Source organism: Lupinus angustifolius, chromosome LG20, assembly GCF_001865875.1.
Source record: "Lupinus angustifolius cultivar Tanjil chromosome LG20, LupAngTanjil_v1.0, whole genome shotgun sequence".
NCBI lineage: Eukaryota > Viridiplantae > Streptophyta > Magnoliopsida > Fabales > Fabaceae > Lupinus > Lupinus angustifolius.
In genome coordinates this window covers 823,857-839,935 of record NC_032028.1, presented here as the reverse complement: position 1 = coordinate 839,935, position 16,079 = coordinate 823,857, and the positions used below count along the sequence as shown (strand labels likewise).

General features: G+C 34.4%; 2 protein-coding genes and 1 long non-coding RNA gene across 9 annotated transcripts; 2 read left to right on the top strand and 1 right to left on the bottom strand.

Moving 5' to 3' along the window:
- LOC109335840 lies at positions 1,724-9,570 on the top strand. Of its 4 annotated transcripts, none has more exons than XM_019572059.1 (5): positions 1,724-2,001; positions 2,667-2,916; positions 2,965-3,524; positions 4,409-5,551; positions 6,565-9,570. In XM_019572059.1, the coding sequence occupies exons 1-5, from the start codon at positions 1,845-1,847 to the stop codon at positions 9,462-9,464; spliced, it is 5,010 nt and encodes a 1,669-aa protein (XP_019427604.1). In that variant the 5' UTR covers positions 1,724-1,844; the 3' UTR covers positions 9,465-9,570. The 4 variants fall into 4 exon arrangements, with proteins under 4 accessions (XP_019427604.1, XP_019427603.1, XP_019427602.1 ...); XM_019572060.1 differs by having other exon boundaries at positions 1,726-2,001; positions 2,667-3,524; positions 6,565-7,648; positions 7,718-9,570; XM_019572058.1 differs by having other exon boundaries at positions 1,725-2,001; positions 2,667-3,524; positions 4,412-5,551.
- On the bottom strand, positions 11,882-14,613 carry LOC109335841. Of its 4 annotated transcripts, none has more exons than XM_019572062.1 (4): positions 14,500-14,613; positions 13,507-13,659; positions 12,866-13,153; positions 11,882-12,711 (listed from the first exon to the last, which is right to left on the bottom strand). In XM_019572062.1, the coding sequence occupies exons 2-4, from the start codon at positions 13,621-13,623 to the stop codon at positions 12,091-12,093; spliced, it is 1,026 nt and encodes a 341-aa protein (XP_019427607.1). In that variant the 5' UTR covers positions 13,624-13,659; positions 14,500-14,613; the 3' UTR covers positions 11,882-12,090. The 4 variants fall into 4 exon arrangements, with proteins under 4 accessions (XP_019427607.1, XP_019427606.1, XP_019427609.1 ...); XM_019572061.1 differs by having other exon boundaries at positions 13,507-13,655; positions 14,495-14,587; XM_019572064.1 differs by having other exon boundaries at positions 13,507-13,648; positions 14,495-14,578.
- On the top strand, positions 14,334-14,556 carry LOC109335844. The gene is made up of 2 exons (XR_002106266.1): positions 14,334-14,417; positions 14,453-14,556. It is a non-coding gene; the product is annotated as an uncharacterized LOC109335844 (long non-coding RNA).

The following is a 16,079-nucleotide window of genomic DNA, read 5'->3' as shown; positions in this document are numbered from 1 at the left end:
TTTATTACTTTTTATTTTTAAATTTTTATTTTATTTATATATTAATATATAATTACCTTATAATAGAGAATAAAACATTATTGAAAATATACGATCTCATCCGATAACATGAGCTTCCAATCTTGACAGGACCTTATCATATTCATCGTAATAAACTTCAACCAACTTGTGTCTTGTTGTAACATCCTTCACTTCCTAAGACTAACAAAAAATGAATCGGGTTATCCCTTAATTAATGTGTGAAATCCTTCTCTTTCAAAACTAACTTCTATCTTTCAATGTAACTGGAATCTTGTAATCGAGTCTTATAATTATGTATATAATATATTAAACTAAAGTTGTTGATAAAACTGGTTGAAATATGAAAATAATTAAAATAATAATAATTGAAGTAAATAAACATATGTATAATTTAAAAATAAAATTTTCAAATTTAAACATTTAATTTTAAATATTTTTTTGATGTTTTTAATATACTTTTCTCTAAAAATGCAATTAAGTTGTATACTTTATACTACTTTTCTAGCGTTGACACTATATGTCATTAAAAAGATACAATATTAAAATAATTTATACACTACTCTTACAGTCGAATGCAAAAATAATTTATAAACCACAAAAAATTGAACGTGGAAATAATATACACATAAAAGATGATTATGTATCATGAGGTACTATTACTGCACTAATAAGATGATTAAATTACTTCAATATTTTAATTTAAGCTATAATTAACCATAATCTTATAATGTTTCCTGCCGCTAATCACTCACTACTTCATTATTTTTGACGGAGTATAATATATATGCATTATAAATATAAAATTTATTTACACGGTCAATATTATAGTCATAATTTATAAGTATTAATTTTTTAATGTACCTATATACAAAATATATTAAGAATTGACATATTTGACTATGTAAAGACTCTCATATATTTTACCATTTTCATGCTTTTATATTAATTACTATCTATAAAGCTTAAATATTTTCTAACAATATATATAATTAATATTCACGTCAACACTATTTCCATATACTGATCATTTTAAATAATATTCTGATATTATTATTACTAGTATATAAATGCACTTCGTGCCTCTCGGCGAATATTGTATAATAGTACATATTTAATTTTTATATATTTCATTTTTTGAATTAGAATGTATTATATTTTTGTGTGTTTATGATAATGTTTAATTTAAGGTGAGATATGTGGTTTATTAATGTATTGGTGGTAGTTGCTTAAGATTGTATAGTTTTTTTTGTAAAAATTAAATAATATGAAGGACAAAATAGGAAATGAAAATTATACCATGAGAGAATTTATTTCAAGTTTTGACTTTTTATATAGTATATAGATAAATTTTAAACAATTTACATAGTTTCGCCTAATTGCAGATGAATAATTAAAAATAACCCAAAATTAACAAATTAGAAGTAATTATTAATGATTAAAATAAAAAAAGAAATAGTAGGATATATAGCATGAGATTGAAAATATAGTTTTATGAAAAAAGGTTGAAATCAAATTCTCTCATCTTCCTTGTTCTTTTCTATCTCTCACTTTCTCTTCCATTTTCACACAAAAACACACACACACACTCTCTCTCTCTCTCTCTCTCTCTCTCTCTCTCTCTCTCTCTATATATATATATATATACACTAAACCTTTATTATCTCCATTTTCTTTGATCTATATCTCTGCCTCATAGATATTTCATAAATATTTGACTCTAATTATTAGGTTTTCTCTTTCTTCATTTCGTTGCCGCATAGGGTTTCTTATCAACCCTAGATTTATTGAATTTGCTGTGTGGAAATGCTATTGGGTTGAAATTGATGCCGCCTGAATCGTTGCATTGGGATCGAAAGGAGTTTTTGAAGGAGAGGAAACACGAGAGGTCTCAATCTTTGGGTTCTCTTGCCAGATGGAGAGATTCATCTCATCATCGAGATTTCACTCGTTGGGGTTCCCCTGACTTTCGCGCAACACCAGGTCAATTTCATTTCTTGCAGGATTTGTTTCAAGGAAAATAAAACCACTGTTTTTTTAGGTTTTGTTTTTCTAGATTTTTTCTTTGTGATTATTGGAAATAGAATGCACGGGCATCGAGCTGTTTAGGGTTTGGTTGATCTTTTTGTGCCTTATGTTGTTATCATCGGAAGGAATGTTTTCTTGGCATCATCTTTATCGGAACTGTATTTCTTGGCATCATCTTTTTCCCCCTTATTTTATATACTTTGCTTGGGTTGATTTCCCCCTGTTTTCCTCTTTTTACCCAGTATATGAGTGAGAATGTGTATGGTTCACGTTTTGGAAAGAATAATGTGCTTGTTTGGCATTTTGATGGGATTTGTTTAATCAAACAAAAGCAATAAAAAAACCTAACTGATTTTTCAGTAGATTTTATTTTTATGGACTGTTTCACTATTATTGCTAAAAGAATTCATAGTTTCTTGACAGGTTACGATTTTGTTGATTATTCTTTGCATATTTGATATGTTGCTTTTATCGGAATGGAATGTCTACTTTAAGAAAGTCTATTTCTTGGCAGGATTTGCTATGCTATTTTTTAACTCTTTTGCCTTTTTATGGTCACAAGAATATATACTTTCTGCTTTTCTTGATTTTTCCCTTTTTTGTTTAATTATTTTTTGAAGGTCATGGTAAGCAGGGCGGTTGGCACCTGTTTTCCGAAGAATCTGGCCATAGGTATGGGGTTTCTCGGTCCAGAGACAAGATACTGGAGGCTGATATTAAGCCATCATCAGTTTCACGTGGGGATGGAAGATATGGCAAGTACAATAGGGAAAATAGAGGACCCTTTGGCCTGAGAGATTGGAGAGGGCATTCATTGGAAACCACCAACAGCTCTCTGAATATGTCCAGGAGACCACCTGATGTGAAAAATGACCAGAGGTCAGATGTTGCCCTAACATATTCCTCTCATCCACATTCTGATTTCGTAAACAATTGGGATCAGCACCACTCGAAAGACCAACATGATAATATGTGTGGTGTTAATGGGTTCGGAACAGGCCCGAGATGCGGTAGAGGGAAATCTCTGGGTTCAATTGACTGGAAGCCACTTAAATGGACCAGATCTGGAGGCTTGTCATCGCGAGGCCCAGGTTTTCGTCATTGTAGCAGGTCAAGGAGCATGGGAGGGGAAGATTCGTATGAAGTGAAGATTGAGTCACAACCCAAAAATGGGACTACTAATGAGTCACATTCAAGCAAAGTTGCTGCTTGCGTGACTTATTCTGCACCATCTAACGATAAAGCTTGTCGAAAGAAACCTAGGCTGAATTGGGGTGAGGGACTTGCTAAGTATGAGAAGAAAAAAGTTGATGGGCCTGATGTTTGTGAAAACACAGGTAGTCCCGTCAGTAATAGGGAACCTTTTAATAGTCTCAGCCCCCATAACTCAGTACATAAAAGCCCGAAAGTTTCAGGATTTTCAGAATGTGAGTCTCCCGCAACTCCTCCTCCTTCTGCTGCCTGCAGTTCCTCCCCAGGTACGTTTCAGGACCCATCGGCTGTTTCAGACCTTTTTAAACCTTCGGTTGATGAGCTAGAACAAAATGACACTTTAACTTGTGAAAGCATTTAATACTGGTAGTGATGTAATTTTTGAATAATAGCATGGTGGTACATCTTGCTATAACATGTAGTGACTAATGAGTAATACTTTGATGTAGAAATGTATCGGGCTTCTGTTCAGGTAAATAGACAGCTTGACATTTTGCCAGAGAATTAAAATTCAGAATATCAGCAGTGGACACATTTCCATTATAACATCAATCAATTATCCTAAGGAATAACTTATCAATACATATTTAACCATCTTTGAACATTGTTATCAACTTTTTTTGTTAGTAATTCTTAAAGAAAGGTGCACGAGGCTCCCATCCTATGGGGTCTATGGAAGGTAGATGTACACAACCTTACCCTAACAAGCAAAGTGGTTGTTTCTAGAATTTGAACCCATGACCTCCAGTTTACAAGGCAGACAACCTTACAGTTGCGCCGAGGCTCACTCTCTTAGTTAGTAATTCTTAATTGGAAATATTTTTTGTAAGGATTTAGTTATCCCAATTCTTTGTTTCTTTATTACTTTTTTGAGGAGGATAATTTTCCAAACCTAATGTATAATGCTACTTAAAAAAAAATCCCTTAATACTGTCATGGTAGTAGTCCAAGTATAATTTATTTGTTTACTTTTATATTATCCCCCTGAGCCTTATGAATAATGCTAGTTAAGATTCCCCCCCCTAATACTCTTGTAGTGTAAGTGCAATTGTTTTATTTTATATACATATATATAATTATATATACCTATAGTATTTGATTTCTATTTCATGTATTATTTATTTCTCAAAACCTAATTTTCACCTTGTAGCAGGGGTGGGTGATAAATTGTTTGAAAAGACTGTGACTGTGGACAATGATGTCAGTAACTTGACTATTTCTGGGTTCCAAAATCATCTGCAGAGGTTTTCTTTAAATTTAGAGAAATTGGATATTGACTCCTTGAATGATATGGGAGCTTCAATTACCGAATTGATACAATGTGATGATCCATGTTCTTTTGATTCTGATCTGGTGAGTTCAAGTGCAATGGATAAGTTGCTGATATGGAAAGCTGACATTTCAAAGGTACTAGAGAGAACTGAATTGGAAATTGATTCACTTGAAACTGAACTGAAGTCTCTAAAATCTGAATCTGGAGATAGTTGCCTGCGTCCAGCACCAGCATTGGGCTCCCAGCTGGTATGTCACAATGAAAAACCATGTGAAGAATATGCTGTAGTGTCTGATCAGGTCCTTTGGCCAGAACCCTTAAAAAAAGTTTCTTCAGGTGACCTCCTTGTGGACAAGAGGCCTCTGTCAACTAATTTACGTGGTAGTCATGAACATAACAAGGAAGAAGATATTGATACTCCTGGAACATCAACATCTAAATTTGAAGAGGCTCTGCCTTTGACTGAAGTAGTTTCTTCATGTGATACTAGGACATATGGTAACTTCTCTGGAGACTTGGATGCTATGCAGTCTACGAGCGTGAAATGCTTAGGTCCCTGTGCTACTAAGGAAGTTGCCAGTTTATCTGCTTATGGTGATGGCAATACATCTATGGATGCTAGATCTGGTTCCAGCTTATGTCTTAGCAGTGAAGATATTTTATATAATACAATTATTTCTTCCAACAAAGAATCTGCAGACAGAGCATGTGGGGTATTCGCTAATTTATTGCCTAAAGAATGTTGTGAGATTGGTAATACAGGAGGTAGCAGTGACTCATTGTCCCATACATTCATTATGGAAAAGTTTGTGGAGAGAAAGCGGTTCGCAAGATTTAAGGAGAAAGTTATCACACTTAAGTTCAAAGCATTGCGTCAGCTGTGGAAAGAAGATATGCGGTTACTGCCGATGAGGAAATGCCGCCCAAAATCTCACAAGAGACATGAACTTAGTGTGCGATCTACCTGTAATGGTATTCGGAAGAATCGATCCACCATTCGTCCCCGTTTTTCATTTCCCGGTATGAATCCATTTATCAATTTTTTCGCTAACCATGTGCCTATTATTTTGTACCCTCATTACGTAATTAGGTCATCTAGGAATTATATGATGCATCTTTGATGTTTAGCATATGGATTATTTCACGTACTAGTTTTTGGTAAATGTGCTTGTCAAAGTGAATAGTTAGCTGTTGTGTTCGATTTATATTTATTTAAATTTGCTTGGTTTTATTGAGGATGGACCCACACATTTTACCAATCAATCTGACTTTGTTAGTAATCAATCTAAACATGTGTGATGCGTCCATTCCATTGAATTCAATGAGCTGTCCTCAAATTTAGGATATATTTTGTTTGAATTGGGGTTGAATGTTGATATGATGCTGAAGTACTTGGGTTAAATACATCTCTGACTACTTTAACTGCTGGATTAAGAAACCTATTAAGTAGTTAGAAATTTATTGTGCCTGTGTGGCATTAGTTGTTCATTATTTGACTTTGGGCTTGTATGAGATGCTAAGATGTAAATGCAGCTTGATGTTATATGTCATTGTGCAACTTCGCTTGTGTATGGTCATGGTATGCTGTACATTTAACTGCTTCATGATGTTCTTAGCAACATTCCTTTTTATTTTTGTTTGCATGAAGGTTGATAGCTTGAGTTTATATTGCCGATGAGAATAGTGGGCTGGGTTCTGAACTGGCATGATCTTAATTGAAATAGGTTGAGGTTTGATAATATGACGTGATGTCTGTTTTGCTGAAGCATTTGAATTTATCAATATAAAAGGTTAAAATTATCAATGATTTGGAGCTGCCTTTTTAGTTTATTGTGTTAACATTATGTCACTTAAATTTCAGTATCAATTGCTGGTTTTGCTGTCACATAACTCTTTTTCAGTGATGCATGGTTTTATGTTGACACATGACTGCATATTTTATACTTGCTTCTGTTTATCCTAATTTATTTAGCCTTTTTGCTCCGATGAATAACTAAGCTTTTTTTTGTTTTCATCTTCACTATCTTCAGTAGGAGATCACATAAGTTTGGTTCCAACTTCTGAGATACTTAACTATACAAGCAAACTGCTTTCAGAACCTAAAATTGAAGTTCAAAGAAAAGCTCTGAAAATGCCAGCTTTAATTTTGGATGAGAAGGAGAAGATGGTTTCCAAGTTCATATCTAGCAATGGGCTTGTTGAAGATCCCTTGGCTATTGAGAAAGAACGGACTATGATCAACCCTTGGACGGCAGAAGAGAGAGAAATTTACTTGGACAAATATGCTGTTTTTGGAAAAGATTTTTGGAAAATTGCTTCTTTCCTTGACCACAAGACAACTGCTGACTGTGTAGAATTCTATTACAAAAATCACAAGTCTGAGTGTTTTGAAAAACTTAAGAAGCAATATGTTGGTAAGCTAGGGAAGTCATTTTCAGCTAAAACTGACATGATGACATCAGGCAGAAAATGGAATCGTGAAGTAGATGCTGCTTCACTCGAGATTTTGAGTGCAGCTTCAGTGATGGTGGATGGCATATCTAGTAATAAAAGAATGCATGCAGGAAGTCTCCTTTTGCGGAGATATGGTAATGTAAAAGCATCAAGGGCTGATGATAGCATCACAGACAGATCTGCCAAAATTCATATTATTGGGGATGAACGAGAGACTGCTGCAGCTGATGTATTGGCTGGCATATGTGGTTCTATATCATATGAGGCTAGCATAACAAGTTCAGCTGATCTTGTTGAAGAAAGTATGGATAGGAAGTTCCTGAAAGCAAAACCTTTATCTGAACAACCCCTGATACCTGATGTTACTCAGAATGATGATGATGGGACTTGTTCAGATGAGAGCTGTGGTGAAATGGATCCTACCGAGTGGACAGATGAAGAGAAGGCATCCTTTCTTCAGGCTGTATCATCCTTTGGTAAGGATTTCACGAAGATATCACAGTGTGTAGGAAGGTCTCAAGAGCAGTGCAAAGTTTTCTTCAGCAAGGCTCGAAAATGCCTTGGATTGGAGCTCATGCATTCTATATCTGAAAATGCTGGATCCCCAGTAAATGATGATGTCAATGATGGTGGGAGTGGCACAGATGATGGAGGTGTTGTAGAGACATGCTCGACAGATGGCACCGATAAGTCTGGCATGAAAACCGATGAGGACATTCCTTCTTTTGTCATGAACACATACCATGATGATTCCCCTGCTGTGGAATGTAGGAAGCTGTCAGTTGAATTGAAAAAATTAAAGGAAATTAGTGGGGTGGAAGTAGATCATGAAGATGTAAATGAAGTTTCTGATGCTTGTGCAAATAAGACTGAACCTAAAGTGGGCTCTGATGGCAGTGATGTTATGCTGTGCAGTTCTGTTAAGTCATGTTCAGTCTCTGGGAAGGCAACTATAATTATGTCAGATAACACTGAGGTTGGAAAAGGGAAAGCAGATAAAACTGGAGGTGCAACTACAGAGTTGATTTCTGCTCAAGAGATATTTGAACCGTGCAAGTCTAATTCTGTTGATGAGGATAGACTGGTTTCTGATGTTTTTTCTGGGGGTCCTGGAAATGAATTGGGGAGGCAGAGAGTGACTTCACTCCAATTTCTTGATGATAGAGACGATAAACGTGAAGCTGATACAGGTGCTGTAGCTAAACTGAAATATTCAGTGCATGGTTCAAGCACAACAGGACATGCTTCACTCTCATCTGTGGGAAATTCCTGCTCATTATTGAGTTTTGATACTGAAAATAAGCATGTTTCCGTTGGAAGGCCCCATATGTCAGCATTTTCATTTGAGGATCATCATGCAACTGCAAATTCATTGTTGCAAAATACTGCTGCTGCTAATGTTAAATGTAAGAAAACAGCTGTCCAAGATCGATTGTCTTCCACTTCTGATTTTCAGGGAAGTAGCAATATGCATTGTCATAGTTCCATTAGCAATGGTGGCCATCAGCTTCCTATTCCTGGAAACCATGTTGAGGCTATTAACATCCTACGTGGCTATCCCTTGCAAGTTCCCTTCAAGAAAGAAGTGACTGGGGATAGGAATTGCAGCAGTTCAGCCACTGAGTTGCCTCTTCTGTCCAAAAATGATGAACAAGCAGGCGATCAATTCAAAACAAGGTTACAGCATTTGTCGGGTTCAGAAAAATCATCCAGAAATGGTGATGTAAAACTTTTTGGGAAGATATTAACCAATCCTTCGTCCACCCTGAAACCTAATCTGACTTCCAAGGCAAGTGAAGAAAAGGGTACCCATCATTCCAAGTTAAGCAGCAAGTCTTCCGGTCATAAGTTATCTGGTCATCACAATGCTGATGAAAATTTGAAAATTTTGAAGTTAGACCGTAATGATTACCCGGGCCTTGAAAATGTTCCTCTGAGGAGTTATGATTATAGGGATGGGAATGGAGTACAGACTTGTCTCTCATCATTGTCTGATTCTGCCATCTTGCTAGCAAAGTATCCTGCTGCTTTTGGTAATTATTCTGCATCTTCTGCTAAAGTGGAGCAACAGTCATTGCAGGCATTTGCCAGGAATAATGAACGACATCTGAATAATGCATTTGCTTTTACAACTAGAGACATCAATGGCAGCAATGGTTTGATTGATTATCAGATGTTTAGAAGTCGGGATGGTCTAAAGGTGCCGCCATTTATGGTAGATGCCAAGCACCGCCAAGATTTGCTCTCTGAGTTGCAGAGACGAAATGGCTTTGAAGCAATCTCTAGTTTACAGCATCAGGGGAGAGGCATGGTGGGAATGAACAGCATCGGAAAACCAGGGATACTTATGGGAGGGGTTTCAGATCCTGTGGCTGCAATCAAAATGCATTATTCCAATTCTGACAAGTATGGTGGTCAATCTGGGAGCATCACAAGAAATGGTGAATCTTGGGGAGGAAAAGGGGATCTGGGCAGGTAGTTGATGTGCTCAGTGACAAATGTCTTTCTGCACCATCCTGTATTATAGTTTTTGCTATTTTGCTCAAATACAGTGTAGGGTTGATTTTATTATGGTTCACAAACCCGTCCTTTTGCTATTATATTTAGGTGATTGTAATATGGCAGCAGCTCTTTGTTGTATTTGATGAGAATCCATAAATAATTGCTGAAAAAGTTCGGTGGGGCGATTGCCATTGCCATTTTGGATCCCATGTTGTGATTAATGTTCATTCTAACAATTATCTGGCTTTTTAGATGCCCAGATGATTCAAGTTTTGTCCATTCTATTGGTAAGCATAAAAATGGAATCAGTTGTTTTGCATTGCTTTTGAGTGCCAGAGTTGGGAAATGGGCACATCTGATTTTCCAGCAACAGATTGAGTTGGTGTGTCTGAGTTTAGTTTAAGGCTTGGACAGAGCTTCCCTATCAAGTTATTGAGTGAATAGTGTGGCAGCAAACACAACATGATAGCATATTTCCAGATTTGAGTGCAATTATAAAGCAAAATTTCCAGATTGGAGTTTGGATTGATTCAAGAACTGGATTTCCAGATTTGAATGCAATTATAGTACACAATTTGAAGACCATACAGCTGACAAGAATTCCACCTGCCATGCTGATTGACCTGTCTCTCAAGTGTCTATAATGACTACATCTGTTATCATACAAGTTGTGTCTGTGCATGCATTATCAGTTTGTAATTGGTTGAAAAATATATTTAAATTAAAAAATTAATAATTATTTTTCTAACCAATAATAAACTATTTTTCTCAAAAAAATTAAAATAGGACCAGGTTTGAAATTAGCTTTAAAACAGCCCTGTGTGATTTTTACACATCAGTCAGTGTTGTGGTTTGCAAAGATTCTCAATCTCACATTCAAATTACATTCATAATTTCAAGCAAGTTCCTAGAATGTTAAGAATCTTCTAGAAAATTTCCATTTCTCCAAAGCCAACCAACTGCAACAGCTTAAGCAGGTTGTCTGCAGTGTTAGTATAACATTTTTCTCTTAAAAGCAGTACCTGACATAATGAATTCTGCATGATTGGTCATACAACCTTTAACTTTGTACTATATACCACATCAATTGATATCTTATGTTGATATAGTGATTATACTATATACCCATTAGTAATTTGAGTTTAAAATTTTTAATTGTCAAATATTTTAGATGTAATATTGTTTTAGGAGATACATAATTTTTAAACTCTACCCCATTAAAATTATTTTTTAACCTTTCAAATACAAATATTCTATTTTCATCTTAGGAGAATCTTGAATAGCTTAGCTAACTTGGTTTAGATTAAAGCAATCTTTAATTTGCCACCTATTATTGGGTATATCTTGTTAGTTGACCCAACACTTTAATAATAACATATTTCCCCATACATTGGGTACCAATCACAATTTATTCATCCACTTTTCATTGGTGGAATAGCTTGCTTTAACACCTAAGCAGCACCAATCATGTAACCTAAGCATAACTAATATGAGAATAAGATAAAGACTTACAATTAGATGAAAGACATCTAGTTAACATTTAATTTTAATTAAAATTTAACAACAACAAAAATATAGTCATCCTAAATATGATATTATATATTTATTTTTTTAGTTTTCCACAGATATCCTCGTAATGGAGATAATTCTGTCTGAGCGGGACTTTTTTCATCCACAAGATTCGAACCCGAGACTTTGCTTAAGGGGAATCAAGCATGTACCACTTGATATTGTATATGTCTCTATACAAGTTGTTCACTGAGAATAAAGTATTAATTTATGTCATGAGATAAGTTATCTCCCTCAACCACATAAATTATGACGTGTTTCATTTAATCTTCTTTTTCAAATTAATTTTAAAAAATAGAACACATGTCATGATTTCAGTAATTGGAGGAGATAATTTATCTCCTAATATGATGAGATACTTTATTATCAAATAATATTGCTAACTCAAGTAAGACATAAGGTATACTTTGGTGGGAGCTAGAAGTAGAGAAGGAAAGAATTTTGTGAGTGAATTTAAGTAGGTAGCTTCTGAGAAAAATACTTGCATAAAGGTGAAGAAATGTAGCCATGAGGTTAGGTTATCTCTCCCATTGGGTCCATCCAGCCAGAGAAGCAGGTTAGAATAGTCAAAGCTTCTCTTTACTTTACAACAACTCCATGTATAATATATTATCACATTTGCCACATTTTCTCAACTTCCTTCTCATTTACTTTACCCACCCTGAATTTCATTACTTGAGTAATTAAATAACTAAATTTATTTGCATTTTTCTTGACAATAAGTTAATCCTAACAAGGTGAGGCATGTGCTATAATAATAGGAGAAACATCATTGGTGAACTTTTATGCTTTCCCTTTTGCAAAGTATAAGGGTATGAAAGTTGGTAATGAAAAACACATAAAGCTTGCACAGCATTAGTTCTATACTGGCTTTTAATTTATTTGTTTATGTTCCAAGCACACTTGACATAGCCCCCCCATAGGGCATAAAAGAAACAATGAAGACTTAAATCTTAATGGGAAGACAGAGTATCATACATTTATTTCCTTACTGAGCAAAACAAAAGCTGCAACAGATTACACAGAGTTAATGATCAGCAAAATACATCAGTTGAGGAAGGTGCTGCAAGCTGAAGAGAGGTTGAATTCCAGTTAGTGGTATCACCACAGTGCCTCTCTTTTGTTTTCACAACTGGTAACTGAGCTGAACCAACTTCAGAGGTATCAGTTATAGACATCTTTCTTGCAGCAAGTGCCTTCAGCCTGTACCTCTCTGCTCTAGATCCAATGACTTGGCCTAGCACTGAAGCTGCAATAGTAAATGCCATAGCAGATTTCGGCATCAAGATAGACTTCCTTAACATTGCTATGAATGGAACAGCTGCATGGACAGCGGCAAACCATGATGGTGAAAATTTCTTAGTATGTTCTCTCCATATCCCCAGTGGAACATTAGCTGCCATCCCAAGCATCCCAATCGCAAGAACTTTTGTTGGTAGGGCCTGAGGGCGGAGGTTCTTCGCAAATGCAGTGCGTGCTAAAGCTGCCCGAGCTGCAACTATTGCGGGTGGGCACTTGTACTCCATGCCAGAAGGAAGCTGAATGGCCTTTGCAACAAGTGGAACAACATTAATGACTGCCCGGTAAGACTTTGCAATTGGGCAGTTCCCGCTTTGCAGCCACTCATCGCTAGCAGCCTCATGCTTCGAACTATCCTGAATATTAATTAAATACACATCAGGGACACTGAAAAGATAATCCAAATCATGACTGAAACTTGTGCAAAATCTGTCCACACATGTGTATAACATTCTCTTCTCCTAAAACAAGTTACTTCGGAAAACGAATCGGTAGTGCCATAGTCTATACCTTTGAAGAAGATTCTTTCTTGGATGATTTCGATTTTCTTTTCTTGTTGTTCCACTTCTCAGAAAATGCATCAAAACCAAAAGGCCCGCCAAATCCAAATGATGACAGACTAATGGTTGCGGCCCTTGCAGCTAATGGATTGAATTGGGATGTAGGAGGCTGTACTTTATCAGAACGCTGAGCAGATCTTCCGGACAGGGGAACTACACCATCACTCCCATGGAAAAGCCTAAATGCTAAATCAAAATTGGGACCATCTTCAAAAATTGGACCTTTAGCAGCACGCATCTGGGTTAAGAGAGAGAGAGATTTTGTAAGAATGCTGATTTCTATTTACTCTGATAACAGAACAGTAAATGGCGTGATTGCAGCATTAAGTCCCAGCTCCACGAGTTACAGATAATTTCATATATTATGATAAAGGAACAAAAACATGGAGCTCATTAAGACTCGTAATTTGTTTCATGAAATGGAAGCTTTAGTTAAGAAATTAGAATGCGCATAGTTTTGGGCAGATGGACAGGTTGATCTAGGAAATAAGAGCAAGATATAGACATCGTGATTCTCAATAAACATGTTAGACGACAGCAAAACATATATTGAGATAAAGTGACTCATATCAACTAAAAAGGAAAACTTACAGGTGTTGGAAAAGCCAAAGGTGACGAGAATGAAAAGATAGTAGGCTCATTGATGTTCCTCAAGAATGGACATCTAAGCAAAGAGTCCTCATTAATGTCTCGACCGAAGAAGTCCATTCTTCTGCTTCAAATTTTGGAAGACCTGCAAACTGAACAAAATCATAAATAAGAAATACTTCATGGAATTGTGGATAAGAGACATAAAGTATGGAGGATTCAGTGAGTTCAATTTTCAGAATTCGGACAAATAAAATAAATGGATAGACTATATGGTAGAAAACATTATGTTTGAAAAAATCAGACTAAATTTCTGTCTAGTATTAAGTTTTTAACAGAAAAATGTCAAAATCCACATGAATTCTGAATAGATATCATGAAGCAACATTAGAATTTTTTTCACCTTTTTAGTTTTTATATTTTCTGATTTTTCCTGGTATATAGGGAAAAAACTCAACTTGTCAAGACTTGAATCTATTTCCCCATCCCTTATTCATTGAATCAAACCCAAAAAGGGTACCCTAGAATTTCAAATAGTGATACTATAGATTTACGGAAGCTGAAAACATGTCCAATTTCCAAATTACATTAACTCGATTTACAACAATAGAAGTTCAGTAATCTCAAATCTTTTGCATCAAGACAAGTTAACTCAAGGCTAATTCCAATGAATTTATTTTCTGGATTTAACCTTATTCATCACATGAAAACAACCCATTCGAAAGATTTAGAATTATTAAGGAAAAACATGAATAATAACTCAAACCCAATACATCAAATTTCATATTAAACTCAAAGCAGGTGAAAAAATCAAAACTTTTGAAGATTAGTACCTCAATGAAAAAGAGAACAATTATGAGTAAAAAAGAGGCAAATCGGTGAAAATGTTGAATGAGTAATCCGATCTAAATAGCGTAATCGTATGAGAGAGAGAGAGAGAGAGAGAGAGAGAGAGAGAGAGAGAATGAAAAAGTGAAAGATGGTGGTTTACCTGATGGAGCGTACAAGAGGCACACACACGCTGATGAGAGAGAATCAAAAATGTGTTTTGTGGAAAACAAAAGCCAACAACGTCAATGCCCTTTCATTCTCTCTCTTCTTCTCATTTTAAGTAGAGAATAATGTATTCGTATAATCAGATAATTTATTTCTCCTACCACAAATAAGTGAAAGTACGATATGTGTATTATTTTATTTAATTTTATAAATATCTTCATAAAAATGGTGAAATATAATATATGTCATGATCTTAATGGTACGAGGAGATAACTTATTTATTTATATTAGGAACTACTTTATTATTATTTAATTATTATTATTATAATCATTTAATGATTAAAGTATTATTCAAATTTGTTTATCTTAGCAAAATGGGGAAAAAATAAAAAGTGCCAGTCTATTATGGCTGTGGAATGCACACGCCACCAGCCACAGTTGAAGATATCCAAAATGATAGATTTTACAAAAATAAATACCATGTATGTGGTTGGAATATTCAAAAAATTTAATGTTATGCACATTCATATAATTATCGGATTTAATACGTATACAATATTTTACACTGTCAGTCAATCATTCATCATTGATTTATTAATTATCATTGACTCTCAAACAAAAGTAATACAAATCAACGGTGGATGATGTGCTGATAGTGTAAAAAAACTTTACACTGTCAATGCACAAATTTTAAACTCATAATACAAGATATTAATTTAGTAGTGGAAAGTCTCATCAGACTCCAAAGTTGATGGTTCGAATTCTGAGAGCGAAATTTGTTAGGATGAATAGTCAAGAACCTTAAAAATGATCAGTTTTTTATCCAAAAAGATGAAATGATACCCTTGATAATATCAAAAAAATATAAATTATTATATATTTGGTTTATTTGGAGAATAAAATACAATATTATTATATATCTTTTATCTAGAAGGTGGGTGAAAAGTTTGACATCAAAATTGAGTTTTAATATTGTTCACATAAATAAAATAATTATAATGAGATCTTTAGTAATAAATATATTTTAAGTTATTAAATTGTTCATTAATAAATGAAACATTTAATAACTTAAATTATGGTTTTTGTCCTAGATACTTTCTAGTTCTATCTAATAAACGTTTCTAATTATTAGTGTTGTGTCTATTATTTATCTTAATGAGAAGTCAGTTAATAATCAATATTGTCTTTAATAATATTATTAAATGACTTTTCTTATAAAAAATAATAATGTTTCAACTAAAATTATTTTGAGGAATTTAAAAGCAAGGTTATAGCTCATGTTGTATCTTACTTTGTGCTTTGAACTTAGAAGGAGTTGTAATTATTTATATTGTCTCTACTATTGGTCTGTTATTAATTTCACTTCGATTAATTAAATAATTTCTTTCATAAAAAACAAAGTAACTAATTAATAATTTTTAATTATAAAATTACGTAGTCTTGGTTCTCTATTACTCAGGATGATCCGTATGAAAAAGATTTAATTTTATCATATAAAAGAAAATATTGGATTGTCAATTAAATTTTTAAATTAAGGATGTAATAAAGTTAATGAGATTAATGAGGATATTGTCTAGAAT

What these genes read in the sequence shown, in the direction of transcription:
- LOC109335840 (XM_019572057.1), top strand. Translation starts at nt 1,845, where the DNA reads ATGCCGCCTGAATCGTTGCATTGGGATCGAAAGGAGTTTTTGAAGGAG. An exon ending in TGACTTTCGCGCAACACCAG is followed by an intron (nt 2,002 to 2,666) that starts GTCAATTTCATT and finishes TATTTTTTGAAG; the next exon opens with GTCATGGTAAGCAGGGCGGT. An exon ending in TCCCCGTTTTTCATTTCCCG is followed by an intron (nt 5,552 to 6,564) that starts GTATGAATCCAT and finishes TATCTTCAGTAG; the next exon opens with GAGATCACATAAGTTTGGTT.
- LOC109335841 (XM_019572062.1), bottom strand. Translation starts at nt 13,623, where the DNA reads ATGGACTTCTTCGGTCGAGACATTAATGAGGACTCTTTGCTTAGATGT. An exon ending in CTTTGGCTTTTCCAACACCT is followed by an intron (nt 13,154 to 13,506) that starts GTAAGTTTTCCT and finishes CTCTTAACCCAG; the next exon opens with ATGCGTGCTGCTAAAGGTCC. An exon ending in AGAAAGAATCTTCTTCAAAG is followed by an intron (nt 12,712 to 12,865) that starts GTATAGACTATG and finishes ATTAATATTCAG; the next exon opens with GATAGTTCGAAGCATGAGGC.